General features: G+C 47.0%; 2 protein-coding genes across 3 annotated transcripts; one reads left to right on the forward strand and one right to left on the reverse strand.

The window, feature by feature from the left end:
• Window positions 1-484: 484 nt before the first annotated feature.
• Window positions 485-14,233, reverse strand: fbxl19 (F-box and leucine rich repeat protein 19). 2 transcript variants are annotated; one of them, XM_028042416.1, is made up of 12 exons: window positions 13,441-14,233; window positions 13,224-13,277; window positions 9,657-9,857; window positions 8,885-9,028; window positions 8,185-8,271; window positions 7,917-8,102; window positions 7,811-7,843; window positions 3,399-4,612; window positions 3,157-3,320; window positions 2,903-3,064; window positions 2,605-2,820; window positions 485-2,529 (listed from the first exon to the last, which is right to left on the reverse strand). In XM_028042416.1, exons 2-12 carry the CDS (start codon window positions 13,269-13,271, stop codon window positions 2,294-2,296), a joined length of 2,691 nt encoding a protein of 896 aa, XP_027898217.1. In that variant the 5' UTR covers window positions 13,272-13,277; window positions 13,441-14,233; the 3' UTR covers window positions 485-2,293. The 2 variants fall into 2 exon arrangements, with proteins under 2 accessions (XP_027898217.1, XP_027898218.1); XM_028042417.1 differs by lacking the exon at window positions 13,224-13,277 and having other exon boundaries at window positions 13,441-14,227.
• A 1,208-nt stretch (window positions 14,234-15,441) lies between these two features.
• Window positions 15,442-20,132, forward strand: ube2m (ubiquitin conjugating enzyme E2 M). Its single transcript, XM_028042419.1, has 6 exons — window positions 15,442-15,746; window positions 16,521-16,615; window positions 17,313-17,351; window positions 17,576-17,679; window positions 17,939-18,002; window positions 18,607-20,132. Exons 1-6 carry the CDS (start codon window positions 15,632-15,634, stop codon window positions 18,745-18,747), a joined length of 558 nt encoding a protein of 185 aa, XP_027898220.1. The 5' UTR covers window positions 15,442-15,631; the 3' UTR covers window positions 18,748-20,132.
• Window positions 20,133-21,772: the final 1,640 nt, after the last annotated feature.

Here is a 21,772-nt window from a genome sequence, read left to right on the forward strand (position 1 = left end):
GTCAGTCATGTTGGAGGGTTTTTCCAGTAAAAACGACCCATTTAAGGTTATGCCAGAGAATTAAGTCCAGACTTTAATTATAAAACAATGTTTATTGTTCACAAAACATTCAGTTTTTGTGAATCTGTTCACAAGTGAGTAAAACAGGAGTCCGTTCAGTTAAGCTTTATCCTATGAAACAACCCAGAATGAAGTGGAGCGCCCCCTGCAGGTCTGGAGTCCTCTGGACGGGTTGGGTCTTGCTCCTATCTGAACTTGAATGACGATGAAGATTATGCTGACAGCCTTCATCTCGTGGAGCTGAAGTAAAGCGGCTGCTCTGGATCATCTGATCCAGAACCAGAACTCTGATGAATCTTCCAGGCAGAACCGGAAGTGCTGCTGGATCTCCTCTGTGATGATGGAGGAACTGAGATCTCCTGTTTTTTAGTCAATTTAAGGCTAAACCAGCAGATAATGAGAAATAAGCACACCGAGACAGGAGTAAAAACGAACCCATTGCTTCTTTATTCATCATTGTACAGTAGTCATTCATACGTAGCTGCCTTGAGTTGGTCTTTTTTTGTCTGTTTTCACCGTTTGTTCCACCTTCTTCCTCGTTTCCCATCAACACATTGGAAGAGTCGTGGACAAAATAGAAAAACAAACCGAACACAGAAAGAAACAGGAAATGCCCCTTTTTCCACAACAAAAACTACATTTGGCAAAAAAAGAGGAGCAGGGAACGTCGGGTTGATCCAGTGCATGGAGAATATACTAAGATCCGAAACTGATATGTTCAACCAATCAGCTTCGATCTGCTCACCTGTTGCTAGGTGAAGCCCACAAAGTGACCCCCCCCCACCCCACACTGTAAAAAACAACTTAAAACATATAAAAAGCTGAGCTGCTGCTGTTTATGGCACAACGAGGGCGGAGGCGCCGCAACATTCAGCCCACCAGCAAACACTCTGCAGAACAGAACCGGGCCAAACCGGGTCGGTTCCGAATTAATACAGAGAGGAGCAGCAGTCAGTGATAAACCGCTTATCATTTTTCTCAGGAGTAAAGTTCAGTTCTCCGTCCTCTGATCCAGTTTCTGAACTGGTTCTGATCCAGTTTCTGAACTGGTTCTGATCTGACCCGTCCTGAAATCTTCCAGGGTTTGGCAGCTTTTCACTCGGCTTCAGTTGAGAAACGACCAGAAAATGTCTGAATTATTATTATTCCTTTATGCATCTCAGCAGAAAACGTCTTCGGAACCGGGTCAGAGCCAGAAACCGGGTCAGAACAAGAATCAGTTCAGAGTTTCAGAATCTGGGTTTAGGTTGGGAATCTGTTCAGAGCCGCAATCATCTTTGGAATTCTGTTGATTTGGTCATTTTGGGTCAGAACCAGTTTTCGGGTGTCTGCCTGGTTGAGCCTCTCCTTCCTTCTGACAGTTTTATTTGTTTTGATACTGAAAATGAATTGAAATAGAAAATAAAGACATAAAGGCTCTGATATAATCTAAAGGAGATGAACAACTTTTTCCAGAATAAATCCAGACCCAGAACCGGACCGGACCTCCTCTCCTCAGAGATCAGCGACCCAAAGCCGCAGACGAGCAGCGATATGAAGATCCTCTAAAAACCAAGATGAGTCACTCTGTGGAGTTTCTCTGTCCCCTTTCCTCCAACCGGACCGAGCTGCAGCAGAACCCTGAACCAGACCAGAACCGGCTCGGCTCAGACCGCAGCGGGAAGTGCTGCTGTGGCACCGAATAAATTAAAGTCAACAAAAAATACTCCTGAGAAATAACACGGGATCAAGATCCGATCGGACTGGAACCGAGGAGGAGGGGCTGGCGAGGCTCAGTTTAAACACACACACACACACACACACACACAGGGGCAGGGTAAAGGGTCGGCCCAAACACCCGGTGCCGGAACAGACTGGAGGCCTGTGCCCGGGTCCAAACCGATCCGAACGGACCCACAGAGGTTCTGATGGGAATGTGGAGGAACGCTGAGCTGGAACGTTTCAGGAAGCAGCTCAGGGTGTGTGCGTGTGTGTGTGTGTGTGTGGCTGAATCAGCAGCTGACGAGGGGTGCCGTGATTGGTCGAAGGGAGGGAGTGTTCAGGGAGGTCAAAGGTCATTTACAGTAAACTACAGGTATATACACACACCCATAAATGTACAGAGAACGAATATGTACATGCTCAGGGTTGCTAAGTTTCACCAAGTCTCCTCCGAGGAAGAGCTGCTCCTCCTCTTCCTCACCTGCTTGTAGTGTAACATGGGAGGAGGCGGGGCTTAAAGCAGTCACATGACTTAGCTGTTCTTCAGCAGCGTTCTGTCATCAGGAAGAGCCGAGGAGGACGAGTTAGCAGCAACGGCGGCGGCGCCGGCCGAGGAAGAGGAGGTGGAGGAAGAAGAGGACAGGAAGGGGAAGGAGAGCAGTTGTCCCGACTCGGTGGAGAGGAGGGAGCAGGAGCGCAGGTCCACCATCTGCAGGGCGGAGCAGCACTGGAGCAGCTGGACGCACTGTTCAGTTAGCTTCACACAGCCTGCACACACACACACACACACAGTGAGCCTGACAAAGAGCAAGGATGAGGAGGAGGAGCGCTGGCCCCGCCTACCTGCCAGGTTGAGGTGAGTGAGGCTCTCCCTCAGCGGCGACACGGCGAGGTTGCGGACCGTCTGGTCGCTGACGTTCAGGCAGTGGCTCAGGTCCAGCCGGGTCAGCTGGGGGGTGTGGCGCACCAGGAGGCGGGACGACGCGTCCGTCAGGTCCAAACCGGCCAGTCGCAGCTCTGTCACGTTCTGGAACCGCCCCACCCTGCTCTCGCTGGGAGCTGAGGACCAATCAGAGCGCAGGACACTCAGAGCCGCTCTGGGCCGAGCAACAGAAGGTTAGAGAGGCGGGGAGGGACTCACCTGTCCGGGACTCAGGTAGGGGGGCCAGCAGCTCCCTCAGGTGAGAGTCTTTAAGATCTTCCACTCTGCTGAGGTCCAAAAGCTTCAGACACGGACAGACGGCCTGACAGAGAGCTGAGACAGCCGGCCAGGCGCAGCCGGAGACGTTCAGCTCCAGAAGACCTGGAGGGGGAGAGAGGGTGAGATACGAGAGACACGAGAACAATCCGGGAGAGCGACACGGAGCGGTACGGAGGTGTGCGCGAGAGCGTCACCTGGTAAGCGGTTGATGAGCCACATCAGCTGCTTCTTGGAGATGTTGGTGCAGCCCAGGTTGAGGGAGACCGGCTGCCGCCTGATGATGCCGCTCAGCATCGGGGGGGTGATGGAGCGCTGGCGGCTCAGGTCGATCTGCGTCCACAGCCTCTTGTCGCAGCACCTGGACGGGTCAACGGGTCAACAGGTCAACGGTTGACTGGCTGGCGAGCCGCCCAACAAGAAACAGGAAGTGACTCACCAACGGCTCCAGGTGCGACACACCCTCATGCAGACGCAGAGCTCCCGCTGGCTCAGGTAGGTGAAGACTCGCAGCCAGACGTCACGCGTCATGATATGGGCGGAGCCGCAGTCCAGCAGCAGGCAGCTGGGCTCCGGACAGGTCGGAGGCGGCCGCACCAGGTGCCGCTCCATCTGGACAGGCCGGGGGGGCGAGGGCACGGCGGGGGGGCTGCGTTTCATCACCTGAGAGCGCGGCGCCAGGCGGGACGGCTGCGAGCACGGTGACGCCGCCATGGCCGACATCAGCAGGCCGCTGCTGGCCACGCCCCCCCCGTTGGCGGTGGGGATAGAGGATGACACGCCGCTCCTCTGGCTCGGCGTCTTGCTGTTGTTGCGGATCTTGTTGCCGCGGCTGCCTTTGGCTCCGCCCCCTCCGCCGCCGTGTCTGTGATTGGTCAGAACGCCACTGGCGTTCTCTTTCTCCCCGCCCCCCGCCCCGCCCCGGGTCCGCCCGTTGCGCGCTTCCTGTCCGTTGCTGCGCTGCTTCGCCGCGAAGCCGTCGTGCAGCGAGGATGGAGGGATCTGATTGGACGAGAGCGGCGAGGGGGGGGGCAGGGAGGCAGAGTTCTTCCTGCTCCGCTCCGGAACGTCGTCCTCCTCCGGGTCCATCAGACCGGGCTTCCGTCCCCTTGACGGCACGTCTGCCCCGCCCCCTCCTCTCCGCCGGGCCTTGTCCCCGCCCCCTCGCGCCGGCTCCTCCTCCCGCTCCTCCTCGCCTCGCCCCCCCTCGCCCTCTGACTCGTCGCTGGCGCTGAAGCCGAGTTCGGCCAGCCGCCGCGCCCGCTCCCGCTCGCTGCGGCTCCGCTCCCGCTCAGCGCGGCTCCCGCCGCTGTTGCCATAGACAACGGGAGGGGGAGGGGCCGGGGAGGACGACGAGGGCGAGGACCCACCCCCCTGCTCGTCCCGGAGCGAGTCGTCCGAGTCGGACTCTGAGTCGGACTCGGAGCTGGAGGACGAGGAGGAGGAGGACTCGGGGCGGCGCTCCAGCAGGCACATCCTGCGGAAACGCTCCAGCTTCTCGCGGTGATGCGAACGCTGGTCAGCGCTTGACGCCGCTCCGGCCGCCGCCGCACTGCCCCCTGCTGGCTGGGATGAGGACGAGCTCTGCTGGCCTCCTGCCGCCACAGAGGAAGAACCGGGTCCGTTCGACTCGCCCACTTCCTGTTTGGGTTTCTGACCACAGAACAGAAAGAAACTTCTGTGTTTAAATTCACATCAACCGACACGCTGCTTCCTGTCTGTTAGATCGGAACCAAACCTTCAGCTCAGAACCGTTTCCCTTTGCTAAAAGATGCAATGATGGATTACAATCTGTCAGATTATTTATTAATGTCTTCATGTTTCCGCTTGATGCCTTTTAGCAAACAGAAATCCTTTTACTCCCTTCATATTTATATTCAAATTCAATATCAAAGCTTCTGAAACATACTAAAAATCCATTTCTTAAGACTATGGAGAGATGTAAAAAAAAATTTAAATGAACCAAATTGTGGGGCGTGCTGTGGTGGCGCAGCGGGTTAGCACGCCCCACGTTTGGAGGCCTTAGTCCTCAACGCGGACGTCGCGGGTTCGACTCCCGGTCCCGACGACCTTTACCGCATGTCTTCCCCCCTCTCCTCACGCTCCTTCCTGTCAGCCTACTGTAGAAAAAATACGAGCCACTAGCGCCGCAAAAACTCTTCGGAGAAAAAAAAAATGAACCAAATTGTTTATCGCTGTTCAGTCCAGTGTGGGGTAACCGATGTTTGTACCTGGTAGAGCCGATTCAATATTTAAAGTATGGAAAGACAAAGGATGATGATTCAGAGTCTTTATGAACCAGACTCAGACAAACTAATGAGCTTTCAGGATCTGCAACATAAATTTCACCTAGATAGGAAACATTTCTTTAAATATCTCCAACTCAGAAACTTCATAAGAACAAATCAAAATGATGAGGTGACTTTAGAGCCAAGTCACCTTTAGAAAAAATGTTAACAAAGGACAGTTTGAAGAAAGGAATCATATCCGAGTTTTATCACTCAATAATGTTACATATATCTAGGCCTGTCACGATAAACGATAAATCAATTAATCTTAGATAAATTAAAACTTCCGACTTCATTTCAATTATCAGCATTATCGTCTCGTCTCTTCCGGCCTTTTTCTCTTTCTGTTAATGACACCGAATGAAAAAAGGCTCAACTCCGGTGCTCTCCACTGACCTCTGACCTCATTTCCTTAGTGTAAAGTCCAGCGCAGACGACCCGATCTTAGAGCTGTCGGCCGATTGTCGGCCCGTTTTGAAAACCTGACAGACCAAACATTAGCCGACAGAAATCCTAGGTATAACGGTTCGATCGGGTTCGGTCCTGCCGTGTGGTGTCCAACAATGGGCACAAAATAATGGCTACAAGTTCAGTGAACTAATTTTAAAACCAGGCATTAATCAATGCTTTACTACAGTCTACCTGCAATGCATGTGGCTAGTGTCAGCGTAAAGTCCTGACTGAATGAAAATCATTAGAACCTGTTTACGTCACGTTAACGAAGAACAGCTGAAAAGTTACTGGGTTTATCAACTGCAGTAGCAATTTAGCTCCAACTCCTCCTCTTGTCATTTCTATAATCTTTGCATGTTGAATAAACATTAATGTTGTTTCCAGTATCATCTCCAATGTCCGCTGGACTTCCGGTTGCGCCGTTTCAGCTGTTTGGGATTCCCCTCTGTAATTTACCCTCAGAAAGCAGGAGGGGAATCCGCGCTTTCTGATTGGCTACCTGTCACATTCAACAGGCTGCGTTAAGATCCCAGTCGGGAAAAAAGCCTGATTTGGATCAGAGCAGCAACGACGATCTACCGAAACACACCACACAATCTTAGAAAGACCAACGTTTTAAGATTGTCATAAGGGGAAAAATAGGAGCAAAAAATCATGTAGTGTGAACTATTGCATCAGGTGGTCGATGTGCCCATCTTCTCTATTTAAATCTAATTATTACTGAAGGGCAACATAATATACAGACTTCATGATCTTTTGGTTGAATGCAGTATTTATTTACACTTTGGCTTTATGTTGTTTAGTTTTTATCAAGTACATTTTTGTTAATGGAGACTGAGAATCCATTTTATTTTTGTTTTTGGTTGTTTTGTTTATTTTGTTTATCAATTCCAGTGTTAAATATTCTTCTGAAAATAAAGTGTATCTATCTTTGGCAAGAAATCACATCATTATTACATCATTTCCATTAAATCAGTGTAAAAAGGTCTTCAGACAATATTATCGTTTATCGCAATAATTTTTGAGACAATTAATCGTTCAGCAAAATTTGCTATCGTGACAGGCCTACATCTATCTGAAGGATCTCATGATAGACTTAAGGCTTGGAGAGAAGATTTACTGCTAGAGTTTTCTGAGGAAGATTGGCAAACAGCATGTAAACTGGCAAACACCAGCTCTATCAACACATCTCTTAAAATGATCCAGTTCAAATGGTTAATGTGGGTTTATATAATAACACTGGACCTTAATAGGTACAACAGGGAGATTCCTGATGTTTGTCCAACATGCACAGAGGACAGAGGATCTCTGGTTCGCTGCATGGAGGATAATTACACTGTTTTGGAAAGAGGTAAAAGATGTAATTGAGAAAATCATTTCCAAACAAATAATTCTTGAGCCAAAGCTGTTTGTGTTTGGACTGTACACTGAAAAACATAATTATACTAAAAATGAACGGACATTTATAAACTTAAGTTTACTTAATGCGAAAAGATGAATATCAATGTTTGGAAAAAGACTCATGGACCATAAACCAACAGCTGCAGCAGATGTTATCTGCCTCTGGAAAAAATTATATATATTAAAGGGAAAACAGGATTTATTTGAGTTCATGTGGATCCCTTCACTAGGGAGATGTTCAAGGATCTGAACATCTCAGAAGACGGTACAAGAACAAGTTAACTGCAGTTCCCAAAGACAATTTTATTAGAGGACATACACTGTTAAAATCTCAATATAAAGATGATATGTGGAATGTGTGATGGTTGCATTGAAACCAGGATTGTGAGGCATTTTGTTGTCCTTTTTTGTTTGTATTTTATTTTGACTTGAACAGTAATACTAATACTGTTATTGACACACTTTATATACTGTTCAAGATCTTTGTTTAAACTGCTAAAATTCTAATAAAGATATTTTGGGAAAAAAAAAAAAGGAAATCCTTTTAGTGATTCTGAAACTAGAGAAGTTTGGTTCTGATCCAATCTCAGACAGGAAACTGGTGGGCGTGGCTTCACTGGGTGTATGTAAACTTCTGGTCTTCAGGGTTTTTTATTGATAAACTATTGAAATGTTTCAGAGCTGGTCAGAGAAATGAAAAGCTTCGTACCTTTTTGAGGCGTTTCTCGTGCGCGCCTTTAATCTGAAGGGCAACAGGAAACAGAGCAGATCAGAGCGGATCCAGACCAGAACCACACAGAACGGACCGGGCTCACCTTCTTCTTGGGCCCGCTGTCCATTGGCTGCTCCTTCTCCTTCTTCCTCTTGTGCCCGCCCTCCGGCCTGGCCGCCTCCTCCAATGGGGGCGGAGCTTTCTTCTTGGGGGGCGGGTCATCCGTCAGCTTCCAGCGCCCCGCCTCCCCGTTATCCAGCCGCCGCTTCCCCGACCCGTCTGCCTGGTCCTGGACCCGAGAGACGGACCTGATCAGAATTCACTACCAACATGGCGACTGGACCGAACCGAACCGGGCCGGACCGACTCACCTTGCTGGTCTTCCCCTCCTTGTGGCATTTGGGACACTCCCAGCAGTTTGGGATCTCGTCGTTGATGATCCCGTCCGCCTTTCCCATCTGCAGGGAGATGGAAACACAGACGGCATCAGCAGGTTCTGCTCTCCAGAACCGATCCAGCTGCAGAACCTGTCCAGGTTCATCTCCATCAAACTGAAGCCAAAGAGCAGCTCAGAGTCTCATGGACTAAATCAGACAGAAAGAGAGAAATGTTCGGTTCTGGAGATGTTCTGGACCGGACCGATGAGGTCACTGAGGTCAGAACCTGGTCCAGACATTAACGGGCTGGTGTTCTGCGTTTTCCTCCACCTGTCATTAAAATGCTTCATAAATATGAATTCAATAAATATTCAATTGAAATTGGGCCTCTGTCTCTTTAAGAAGCTCCTGCTCTTTCTGAGGCTCAGCCTCCAGGAAGTTGTCCCAACATGGCTCCTCTATTCACTCTTCAATGTTTCTAGCAGCGTTGCTCTGAGCAGCAGCTCCTATAATGAGCTCAGCAGCTGTTTGCTAATTGCTGCTGGCTAGTCTGAAGGAGCAGGATGAGGGAGGGGCGATGGAGGCGGGGTTAGGTCCATCTAGGCGTTTTGCAGCTCAATGGTTGCTATAGAGATGAAAGAATTTCTCAAACATGAGCAACCGCTACTGCTGGTGTCTGTCCGGTCCGACTCACCTTGAGGCAGCTGGGGTGGATGATCTCGTTGCAGATGGTGCACTCCATCAGGCAGAGGCTGAACTTCTCCTCCTCAGAGTCCACCGTGTCTTCCTTCCCCGCCTCGCCGCACGTAAAACACACCGCGGTGTGAGGCAACACAGGCTGCACACACACACTTTTTTTACTCTTCCTCCTTTCTTGGTTCAGATTCCAAACCTCCATTAGTTACAGAATATTCTAAAATACAATTTAATGTTTCTTTGGGGTCAATACAGCATTTTTTTATTTAATTCATTCTAGTCACATTAACTCAAAAATGCAGATTAAAGTCATAAAAAAATGAAAAGAAATGTTATAAAAGAAATGATAACATATGTAATGATGCTGAACCATAAAAATAGTAATGTAAAACACTTAAAGTTTAAATATTTAGTCAAATTTCAATTCTATGTATGCTAAGCTAATAGCAGCAGTAGCTAATCTACCACTGCAATCACTTAATAATAATCACAAAACAAACATGAAGCCTGAAAACATAAAACTGTAACGGACTGAATGTTCTGTTCTTTGTTTGAAACGTTTGAGTGTTTTTTGTGTTGAATCCTGATACATGTAGTGGGGTCAGAGGTCAAGTTTAGAGGTGATGTGTGAATTAGGTTCTGGTTAGGGAAAATGTCTGGGTGAGGAATAAATACAGTTACTAAAATTAATGAAGTTAATACAAAGTCCTGATATGGCAAGAAATACAAACTACTGTGTGTGTGTGTGTGTGTGTGTGTGTGTGTCTCACCGCTGTGCACTGTCTCTGCAGGCAGGACTGCTTCATCCTCCCCGGTCCGCCGAACTTCTTCATGTCCTTACAGAAGTGACACTCTCCGCACTCGGTCCTCATGCAGGCCTGGCAGCGCCGGCACCGGGTCCGCCTGCGCCGCGCCCCGCTGCCCGCCCCCCCGCCCAGCGCCTTACTGCCCGACATCCCCCAACAAGTCAGCTGCACACAGAGAGAGAGAGACGGGTCAGAACCAGACTCCAGTCGGGCCCGGCCTGCAGTCTTCCAGAACCTCAGGACTCCTGCAGCTGGCTGCACGATGTGAGGAAAACATAAAACACGTTAAAGTTGCGACGGCTCTGCAGAGACGGGAGGCAACATGAACTCAAGTTTGGTTTAACATTTAGTGCTACTATAAATATTATGATGGAAAATATATTTTTAGGAAAATGTTTTACAGTCACACTTTCATCTGACCCAGGATTTATACCAACAACCTGCATTTAGTCAGATTTCACTTTACTGACATTTATTGACGCTTTGTGGAACAAAAAGTGGAGAAAATATAAAAAATAACATTTCTGATCAAAATTTCTGTTTTTTTAGTGTAACTGAAATGCATCATAACAACAAATCCAATTCTTATAAGAAATATTTCATAATAAATGAGAAACGATGCGATAAATAACATCCTGCCGCTCCGATTGGGCCCATCAGAACCAGATGCTAACAGAGAAGCAAGTGGATCCCATCAGAACCTCCTGGACGTGTAGAACCCAAATAGAACCCAAACAGATGCCTTCAATGGCCGCTGAGTCCATCCGATCACTGTCGTCATGGCAACCGCAGCAGACCGACCCGACCAGCACGGTTTTATACATCCGCCAGCATGAGCTCGAGTTCTGGGTGTGAGTGGTTTCGGTTCTGTTGAAAAACTCTGGGTCAATCAGAACCGGGTCTGTTTCCTGGTTCTGAAGGCTTTAAAACACTTCAGGTCAGAACCAGAATTAATATTCAAGATCCAGTTTCCATAAGAGATCATTTGTTCCAGAAATGATTAGATTGATTGGTTAGTCAAGCTGCTGATCGGTCAGTTCTGCTGACTCACATATTAAAGATAATCTAGATTTTCCTTTCCAAGCACCAAAGAGTGACATTGTTCTGTTGCCCTGCAGCCCCGCATCATGACACCTCCTCCTCCATGCATCATTCAGTCAGAGCGGTAAACCGAGGAGAAACCACCCGAGTCAGCACAGTTATGGTTTGGATCATACCGGCTCTGATTGGGGCTCACACCGCTCCAGGTCTCTTCTTCTATGGTTTTCACTTCCTGCTGATCGTCTTCCTCAACCTGAGAGCTTCAGAGTTCACAGAGCTGGACTCTGAGGAAATGTTCCGGCAGCCATGTTAGTCAGGGCAGCAGTCAGGTGTGTTACAATCCGTTCCAACTCAATTCTGATTGGACGCTGCTGCAGGTGACAGGAAGAATGAAGACTGGTTTCCTCTGGTTCTGACAGACCATAATGATCCAGCACCAGGCCCGGCAGGCATTGCGGAGCATTGACCGCCTACAGAGTCAGCCGTGCCCCCCCTGGACTGGAAGCTGTTTTTATTTTTACCTCAGAGTGGCCAACTTTCTGTTATTCCTATCTTTATTTGATACAGTAGAGGCTTCTGCACGTCCCATATCTGTGCCTTCCGTCACTTTTTTCAGCCATTAAAACTGTTTAATCCGTTGTTAACATGTTGTGACCCGTTATTCCGAGCCATCTTTAAACACAACATGAGTGCTAAGACACTAGCTGGGTTTACACCTGTGGCAGCGAAGGAGACCTGCTGCTGCTGCTGCAGCACAGAGCTGCTCAGGTGTGTTAGGATCATGGCAGCAAACCAGTAAACGCAAAGAACATTGCAGTTTTTCTCCCAAACTAACAGAATGAGTAAAGCTGTTGGATGCAGCTAATGTTAGCTAAAAGATGACTAGCTAATGTTAGCTAAAAGATGACTAACTAATGTTAGCTAAAAGATGACTAGCTAACACCAATACAGCACCTTTATCTTGTTAACTAGTAGCCCGTCGGCTGCTGGTGTTCATGTTCAAAAGTTGGTAGTACTTGTTACCTTCACTTGAGTAACTTTTTGGGAAAACATTTTTACAGTTTTACGTCACTGTACTGTTGTAATTTACTTGAGTAATATTATTATTGCTACATAGATTCATTTTGCATTTAAAGAAATAAACTTCAGAGATTGGAAACATTAGATTTTTGCAACGTATGAGCTAATGTTTTGAACATAAAACCTCAACATTTTATACATGTCACTGTTCACATCCATTGTTTATTTTGTATTAATAAACATGGTTATTTATCTGAAAGGTTACATAAAGGTTTGTTTATGTATTTACAGCGTTAATGATTACCGCAATAGATATAATAACAGCAATATTGATCATCTGGAAAAGTAAAAGCTGGTTTACCCTGCCCCCTCAAAATAAGTCGATTATTGATCAGAACCTGCAGCAGAACCCGCTCTGGAAGACCTCAGAGCCCAGAGTCTGCATTTCCCTCTGGTGAACCGAGCTTGGTTCTGAAACCAGACCCGGTAGAACCAGCTGGGGTCTACCAGGGAGTCCAGGTCTTCACCCATCCCGGCCAGCTGGACCCTCCAGTAGAACCAGCAGCAGCAAGAACCACCATGGAGGAACATAAGGCTTTATAGCTGACTCGGTTCCTGGCGCTGACCCGGCTGCAAAACAGAACCGTCCACAGACCCAAACCCAGCAGCCAGTCCGCTTGGTCCCGTTGCTGTACAACAATCTGCTTCTGTAGCAGCAAAGTGATCCAAACACACCAGCAGGTTTCTCCCTCAATAAGCAACACTTTGTTTAAAATGTATTTTACGGTTACTTGTGTTTCTTTGATATTTAATTTGGTTTGATATTCTGAAGCACTGAAGTGAAACAAACATGAAATAAGAAATCAGGAAGGAGGAACATTATATAACACCATCCTAATATTTATCCATAGTATCCTGTATAAATATTTGACTTCCAAATGTTTCATGGGTTCAGCAGAAAAAAAAATTTCAAACAAAGCTTTTGTAGAAACAAGAGGTCTCACTTTAACAGAAACTGCAGGTTTAAACATGTTTGTTGTTCATTTAGTGAAGTTACTCACAGTGGCTAGAAGAACCAGAAATGTTACTCAAGTACAAGTACAGTGCAGTAAAACTACTCCTAAAAATACATCTGATCCAAAAGGTATCTCCAGTTAAAGTAAGCAGTTACTACCAGCCTGGTTTTTATTCTGACAGTAACCAAGAGCTGCAGATTCACAGTGACTGTGTGTAAAACACAGCAGGTGTTAAATCAATTCCTATAAAGGCATCTAAATACAGCGTTAATGATTACCGCAATAGATCCAATAACAGCAATATTGATCATCTGGAAACCTGTTAGCTGCATGTTGGCAGCCAGGAATAATAAGGATCTGCTAACGGCTAACAGCTAGCGGGCTATAGCCGCCTCCATTCAGGCATCTGCACCGCTGCGCGAGTTATTGTTGTGTTAATTGAACAATCACACACCTGTACCACACCTGTACAGACACCCAGTCCCTGTCCATAGACCCCCATCCACACCTGCAGGAAAACACAACGGCAGGAATGCTAACGTGTTAGCAGGCTATTTACCCCCTACGGCTGCTTCCTCCTTCAGGATCCCAACATTGATCAGCTGCAGCCGGGAAGACAGAAGGGGGCGAGCCCCCGGCTGCGGACACACAGACACACGGCGGCCTCTCACCTCTTCCTGCTAGCTCGCATGCTCCTCGCTGGCTCATTAGAATCGATATTAGCCAACAGTTAGCCGTTAGCTTCAGCTATTAGCCGTTAGCTTCAGCTCAGCGCTTCCTTGTTTGTTCCTCCGCGGGGCTGCTGCAGCTGCTCTGTGGTCCAGGCTGGTCTCCTCACTCGTGTCCCATCACGCTGGTTCCGCCGCTCCGCCGAGCTCCTGGGCCGGGCCAGCCTCACGGACCCGCGCGGGGGTCGAAACGTCTCAGTTGGTGAATTGATCGCTGTGGATAAGGTGAAGGGCGCACCGCCGCTGAGGAGCTGGCGGAGTCGTGCCCATTCACTCCTCTCTCTCTCGGTCTCTCTCTTTCTCTGCAGTGAGAGTCTGCCTCGCTCTGCTCCTCTTTCTCCTGCGAGGCTTCAAAAAACACAAAAACACACTAACGCCTCGGTCTCACCAGCGCTGCCTTCAACAACCCCGTGTAACCCTCCGCTAAAAAAACTAGTCCTCGCGCATTAACATGAATCAGTTAAAGCGCTGCGCGCGGCTTTTGTTCTCGTGTCTATTGTGTGTGGCGCCTGCTTGTTGCGTGTTGTGAGTAGTTTGGATCACCGCTGTTGTCAGCCAGCTTGTCACCTGTGACACGTTTCTAACCTCCGCATTGATTACATCACACAGGTGACCGAGGATGCCGCGTGCCGCTTCACCCTCGGAGCGTAACGACAAAAATATATAAATAAATGGTGGAACAAATGTAGTAAATAAAATATGGACAGGAAAACTGCGCACGCTCAACCTCTGCACAATGACGTCACATCGCAAGCATGGAGTTTTGGGGTGTGTAGTTTTTTTTAACTTTACCCTAAAATAATGACTCAACTGATCAGTTTAAAATAAAGAACAATCAAAACATACTTAATAAAGACAAAAAGTTGTGGAAATTGATAACGTAAATAAGGTTAAAAAAAAAAAAAAATATATATATATATATATATACTTTAGTAAATCAAAACACGGAACAATCCAACTTGGAAATAAATTGGTTTTATATTATTATTATTATTATTATTATTATTATTATATAATTTAAATAACATTCTTCAAAACACCCAAAAATACTACATATATAACGCAAAATCAACAGAACAAAAATAAACGCAACAATTTTCACACTGTACAAGAATCTCCGGTGGTATATGGATTGTCTTTAATGGAAATTTCAAATATTGGCAAAGTTGATACAAAGCAAATTATTTGAAATGTAGAACTAACAAGCCCAAAAGATAAGTAGTCCAAGAACAAGTGCTGGTGGAAACTTATAGGGTTTTCCATTTATCTTTAAAGTTTGATCTGAGAATAATATGAAACCTGGTTGAATCATTTTTTGGTTAAAAGTAAGAAAATCTGAAGAATTTACCAATTGTTGAACTTATTACTGTTACAAATCTGTGCTAATATGTTTGTCTCAAGATGTTATGTATTCAGTCACTAGAGGAGCATGTATTTTTGTGTTATCATATACAAACCACCAGGAATGCAGATAAGCAGTTCGTACAACAAATATATTTCTAATGCAGCTGTATTTGATTTAAGGTTTGAACTGGTGCAAAAATTGTTACTATTTATAATTCTGAGTTCAGCAACCTTTCTAGAAATTTGTAAAAACATCGAGTTTGGAAATCTTTACTTTTTTTTCTTTTTTTTACAAAGTACCGACTAATCACTAAAATAAATGTACTTATTCTTAATCCTCACTGAAATTGGAAGGGATATGTAGATAATGCATCCAAGAATGTTGAGAACAAAGTAAAAGCCCTTTTTAGTTTAGATGGGTGGTGTAGACTGGGTTTTTACTGAAATTTCATTGGCTGAATGAAATTTCAGCCAATGAAAAAAAATTTAATTCAGCCAAAACTGCAGCTACCTCCTTCCTTTGAAGGCTTTTCCAGTTAACGTTTCACCCTACCAATATGGTGGTCTCGCTGACGAGTCGCATCAGCGTCCATGGCTCCTCCCTGCCCGGCCTCTGCGCAGCTAACAAGCTAAGCTGGCTCGGCGGCTCGCAGCTTCTCTCGGTGTGGTTAGTTAGTTTGAGACGCACCGGCTCCATCCATAGTACGGTGCCCCTCACAGAGATCTGGTGGAACATTCACGCCCGGCATAGGGACACCGAGTTCGGACATCAGCTTACAAACAGGTGAAAATGATTAAGCTGTTCTCCCTGAAGCAGCAGAAGAAAGACGAGGAATCTGCTGGAGGAAACAGAGCCGGAGCCGGGGGGAAGAAAGCCAGTGCGGCCCAGCTCCGAATACAGAAAGGTGGGTCAGTAACCCGACCGGGGCCCGCTTAGCCGCCCAGCGGGGCTTCCTGGCCGGGTACCGAGCAGTAGACAGCGGGTTAAAAACAACCGCTCTGGAGGAGGATCAGTACGTCCAGGCCGGCTGTTGTTACCCAGGCAGGCTAACAGTTAGCCTGCCTGGGTAACCAGGAGCTAACGACGGCTAGCTCCCCCTGCCATAGTTAAAAACAAACTGAGTCGGAGCTAAAACGTTCACACCCTGCTATAACTATACCCAACACCTGCCTAATCCCAGGTACCATGGAAACCTGGTTTAATCAGAGGCATTAATCTGTTAAAATGGTTTAATCAGAGGCTTTAACCAACTAACCTGGTTTAGTCAGGTTTTAACCAACTAACCTGGTTTAATCAGAGGCTTTAACCAACTAACCTGGTTTAATCAAAGGTTTTAACCTTATTTAATCAAAAACCTGTTATTTGTGATTAAACCAACTAACCTAAACCAGGTTTAACTTCTGATTAAGCCGGCTGTAATCAGAGGTTTTAACCAGCTGTTGGAGGTCAAGGGGCGTTTTGGTGAATCCTGACTGAACCAACATGTCTGCTCGGCCCGGTTCCACCGGGTTCTGACCGGCTACTGGTTCTTCCTGAACATCATCACCTTTAATTCTGATGCTGTTACCACAGCGATGATAAAACTCCAGATCTGTCCCTCCTGCTAACCTCCGTGTTTTCTGTTGTGAGCTGAAGCGCTGGGTTCAGGATGATGATGATGATGATGTTTGTGTTGCAGACATCAATGAGTTAAACTTGCCAAAGACGTGTGAAATCAGCTTCCCTGATGACGACGACCTCCTCAACTTTAGGCTCATCATCTCGCCAGACGAGGTGAGTTCAGGAACTCTAACAGCATTAAAAACATGGACGATAACGTTTTGCTTTCTCATGATGTAATGGTAAAATTAGTTTATTAATAATCACATTTTCTTGCTGCATCTGTAGTTTTTTCCAGTTCTTTATATTTTCCTTATTTTTTATGTTTCAGCCTTTTTCCTAACTGGATTAAATTTTGATTTTTCCTCTAATTCTTCATCCAGCATCCCATAATAATAATAATGGGACATGATGAAGATGATGATGATGATGATAATGTTTTCTTCATTCCTTGAACGTCTGGTCGGGTCTCTGATGATCTTTAACGAGCTTTTTGGTGACATTCAATCCGGCAGCCATTTTGGTCTGGTCTCGGTCTCTCTGCTGCGTTCAGGGCACATCGGGACGTTGAAGCGTGCTGCATTGAATGTTCAGGGTTCCTACCGAGTCCAGCAAAGTAAAGAATATCTTCCTGATGTTCACCTGGTGTAGGCGGGTTCCCAAACTGGTCTAAAATTCACTGATTGTTTATTCAAAACTTGTATTTTGGTTTTGAATCTGTTCCAGTAGAAGCTCAGCTGTGGTCCAGTTGTACGTTTTGGTGTAAAAACGGGTCAGAACCATGAGGTTGTAGATGGAGGCAGGAGTGAAATGTGGTGATGGAGACGAGTTTTTCTTCATCATGCACATTTAATGTTTTTTTCTCTTTCAGGGTTTTTACAAAGGAGGAAAGTTTGTCTTCAGCTTTAAGGTAAAATTTTTGTTTGAATTTTGGCAGAAATTCTTCTTCACACCCGGATCCAGTTCAGATCATTAGAACATTGAGTTCCAGTTTCTGAAATGAAACTGGAACTCGTATATTACACATAATTATCACACATAAAGTGAAATATTTCAGCTTTAAGATCAGTCTCAGACCCGGTGTTCCGACCTGGTATTCCGACCCGGTGTTCCGACCCGGTCTGTGTGTTCCAGGTAGGACAGGGCTACCCCCACGATCCCCCCAAGGTGAAGTGCGAGACGATGGTTTATCACCCCAACATCGATCTGGAGGGAAATGTCTGCCTAAATATTTTAAGGTCAGTTTACAGAACCAGACCGGACCAGGAGGTTCTGTTGTGTCCAGTCTGTCAGTCATCTTTAGATTAATTTTATTGAATAAATTGGGTTAAAACTGTCTGAAAGTCCTATTTCTGACCTAAATAACAAAGTATTCTGACATATTTAGATAATGATAGATGTTTGCTCAGTTCTTGTATGCAGTCAGTAATAAACGGAATTGTTTTCTGTTGTGATAAATGAAGATGTTGCTAACGGCTGTCTCTGCTCTTCATCCAGAGAGGACTGGAAGCCGGTTCTGACAATAAACTCCATCATCTACGGTCTACAGTATCTATTTCTAGTGAGTTCAATCTGACTAGTAAAAAACATTTCAGTTCCTTTTTGAAAACAATAAATAAATAAAGCATTTTATTAGTCCTGTTCAGTCCACTTCTACCCTATTCCAGTCCATCTGCCTAGTCAAAGTCCGGCCAGATTGGTGAGGTGTGAACGCTAGTTGACCTCTGACCTCTGGTCCTCCAAACCTCAGTCTGGGTCCGGTTGAAGTGAACTCTGGTTCAGTTTGAATCCATATGTAAACGCCAGAAACCGCTCCAAAAGCAGGAAGTGGAATGCAGTGCAGGGCATTCTGGGTAAACACAACCAAAGCTAACATGCTAGCCTAGCGCTAGAAGCAGAAATGGCTCCTGGTCTTTAGCCAAAGACTAAAGAGGAAAATCTGACGCCTCCATCTTGTTTCCATCTGGTGAAGAAGGAAGTTGCTCTCAGCGTCTTCAGAGGTTTTTCTCTACCAGTCAACAGTTTGGAAACCGGTTCAGAACCAGAACAGTTTGGACCCAGTGAGAGCTACCAGCGAGAAACATTTAGGTTCTGGTTCCAGGTGGTTCTGTTCAGCTGAGCTAATGTTCCTGACCCCAACTGATCATGTGACCTCTGACCCCCAGGAGCCGAACCCAGAGGACCCGCTGAACAAGGAGGCAGCGGAGGTTCTGCAGACGAACCGGCGGCTCTTTGAGCAGAACGTCCACCGCTCGCTGCGAGGCGGCTACGTCGGCGCCACCTACTTCGAGAGATGTCTGAAGTAGCCCCGCCCTGTCCCGCCGTCCTCCAAGCTCCTCCCACTCCCCCTCTCCCACTGTCTGCCTGACCCCTCCTTCCTCCTCGGCTCCTCTTCGGTCGCCATGGCGACGGGAAGCAGGACGACGCAACACGCTTTCCAGTTTTACCACAGAAGAAGAAGCTGCACCTCCCTCTCCTCCTCTTCCTCACCTGTCCCCTCCTCTTCCTCCTCCTCCATTTCTGTTTCACTTCAGCCATGATACGCCACGGTGGGGGGGGGGCACCAACGACGACACATCTGAGCGGACTCTACTGAGGAGGAGGAGGATGAAGGCTGGGTGCTGAGGATGGACAGATGTGGGGGGGAGGGGTGATTGTGAATGTTGCTCTGGTCAACGTCACAACGCCCATGATAATGATGCTCACCAGATTGTTTTCCTGTTTTTATTTTGCGTGCGTGGCTAAGATGCCTGACATCACACAGGTGGTCTGTAGGACACGCCCCTTCCTGTCACCGCCTTCATTCATTGGCTACAGATCAGAGAGAAAGCAGCAAACTCCAAACGGCTTCCTGCTTCCTGCAGAAAGTCTAGCAAAGGGGGCGGGGCTTCTCACTTCCTTCCTGCAGGAAGTCTCTGATTGGATGGCTTCTCGGTCTTGAAAGGGGGTGGAGCTTCTCTCTTTGATCCTACCGAGTCTAACAGAGGGGGCGGAGCTTTGTCCTAATGTTTTTGCACAAAGTTTATAAAAGAGGCGGAGCTTTTCATGCAGGAAGTATAAAAGATGGGCGGAGCTTTTTGCTTTCTATCTGTGGGAATTTCTTCACTTGTTTTTGTAGAAGAAGTCTCTGATTGGATGATTTTGTCTTCCTAAAGGGGGCGGAGCTTATTTCTTTGTTCCACAAGAAGTCTAGCAGAGGGGAGGGGCTTCTCACAAGCCTCTGGGTAGAGCTTGGATTGAGAGGGTGAGGTTTCTCGTTATTAAACGTGGGCGGAGCTTTGTCCTAACATTTTTGCACAAAGTTTGAAAAAGGGGCGGAGCTTTCCCGAGTGTTCCTGCAGGAAGTGTACCAGATGGGTGGAGCTTTTTGCGTTCTTAAAGTAGGCGGGGCTTCTCACTGCACTCTCGCAGGAAGTGTAACAGAGGGGCGGAGCTTCTAAATCGGAGGGAGCAGATTCGCCTTAATTTTTTTCTTAAATATTTTAAGTTTTTTTAGCTTAAAGTGGCCACAACGCCCCCTGCTGGGGTGCTGTGGTAGGTCAGGGGTCTGAGTAAAGGGGAGGAGCTAGTTTTAAGGGGAGGGTCTAGGAGGAGTAGCAGGTGGGAGGGGCTAACTCTTGATGGAGGGAACATGCCTTAATGTCTTTGTAGCTGTTGATTGGCGGGTCGATCGGCATGGGCGGGGCTTATTCCTGCAGGAACCAGCTGATAGGACAAGATGGAGTCCATCTGTTTGGAGTTTGCTGCTCAATAAATCCCATGAAATGTTGGTGGGCGGGGCCTAGTACGATGTGGGCGGGGCCTAGCTTAGTGGGGTGCTTGTTTAAATGAGTGGGGTGTGGGTGGGCTTTTGATTTTTATTTTGGGGTGGGTTTGGGGGGGAGGGGCTTGAAATGTTACGATTCTATTGTGTATATTGAAACCCCAGCTGTTCACTTTGACTGCAATATGATTTATGTTAAATAAAATATGAACTTGAATGACGAGAAAACTGTTGACCTCTGGCTTCGGACGACACCAACACGAAAACCAGGAGTCACCTCAACGCTGAAACAAGCATGTGAATTCACACTAACAATTATTTTGTAAATTAAATATTAAAGTGAAAAGATGGGATCAGAAGTTTTACATACACCTTTTTTCTCACTTGACGTTAAATCAGACCAAATTGCTCTAGGTTCAGATCAAAACCTGAAATTATTTCTTTTTGCTAAAAGCCTAAATGATGATAAAAACTGACCGATTTATTTATTATCTTAAAATCTGAAGTTGACATACACCTCAGGTCACGAGTTCTCATCCATTCCTGATAGAACCAGTAGAACTGGGTCAGGCTTGTAATCAATCAATGTTATGTAGCGCACTAGATCCTCCTGCCCCACAGCATGATGCTGCCACTCCCATACTTCAGTTAGGATGGTGGTCATGTCCAAACGCTCTCTTTAGTCCCTAGAAACGGTTTTTGTCCCCTTATGGCTTCTTAACTTGGCAGAGGCATCTGCCAAGCTAAGGCATCATACAGAGGGAGAATAGAGAAGCAGCTCAGGAGCAACAACACCAGGCAGGTGTGGCAGGGTGTTCAGCACATTACAAGCTACAGATCCAGCAACCAGCCATGCACGGAGGGAACCACTTCCCTGGCAGAGGAGATGAATATCTTCTTTGCCCGCTTCGAGGCGACACCTACCACAGCTCCATCACAGCTGCCTGTCCACAGCAGCTCTGCTCTCACAGTAGAGGAGTGTGAGGTGAGGCAGGTGATGAGGAAGGTGAACCCAAGGAAGGCTGCGGGACCTGACGGTGTGTCGGGACAGGTGCTTAAAGACTGTGCAGACCAACTGGCTGGAATCTTCACAAAGATTTTTAACCAGTCCCTGTCTCAAGCCACTGTCCCTCCCTGCCTAAAGTCCTCTACCATTGTCCCCCTGCCGAAAAGAACCAACATCAACACCCTGAACGACTACCGTCCTGTGGCACTCACACCGATCATCATGAAGTGCTTGGAGAGACTGGTGCGGAGTCACATCCTCGCTGGCCTGCCTGCGGAGCTGGACCCTCTCCAATTTGCCTACAAAGCAAAGAAGTCCACAGAGGACGCTGTATCCACTGCACTTCATGCTGCCCTGACCCACTTAGAGAAGCAGGGGAGCTACGTCAGAATGCTCTTCGTGGACTTCAGCTCAGCATTTAATACTATACTTCCCCAACGTCTGGTGTCCAAGCTAGCAAACCTTGGGCTCCCATCAGCCACCTGCAGTTGGATCCTGGACTTCCTAACAGGTCGCTCCCAGAGGGTCAGACTGGGCCCCCACACCTCCACTGCTCTGAGCC

This window comes from Xiphophorus couchianus, chromosome 16 (assembly GCF_001444195.1).
Source record: "Xiphophorus couchianus chromosome 16, X_couchianus-1.0, whole genome shotgun sequence".
Lineage (NCBI taxonomy): Eukaryota > Metazoa > Chordata > Actinopteri > Cyprinodontiformes > Poeciliidae > Xiphophorus > Xiphophorus couchianus.

Coding starts and splice junctions, on each gene's coding strand:
- ube2m (XM_028042419.1), top strand. CDS start 15,632: ATGATTAAGCTGTTCTCCCTGAAGCAGCAGAAGAAAGACGAGGAATCT. Junction 15,747..16,520: donor CCAGCTCCGAATACAGAAAG/GTGGGTCAGTAA, acceptor TTTGTGTTGCAG/ACATCAATGAGTTAAACTTG. Junction 17,352..17,575: donor AGTTTGTCTTCAGCTTTAAG/GTAAAATTTTTG, acceptor TGTGTGTTCCAG/GTAGGACAGGGCTACCCCCA.
- fbxl19 (XM_028042416.1), bottom strand. CDS start 13,271: ATGGGGGTCTATGGACAGGGACTGGGTGTCTGTACAGGTGTGGTACAG. Junction 9,029..9,656: donor TGCAGAGACAGTGCACAGCG/GTGAGACACACA, acceptor GTGTGTGTGCAG/CCTGTGTTGCCTCACACCGC. Junction 2,821..2,902: donor CCTACCTGAGTCCCGGACAG/GTGAGTCCCTCC, acceptor ATTGGTCCTCAG/CTCCCAGCGAGAGCAGGGTG.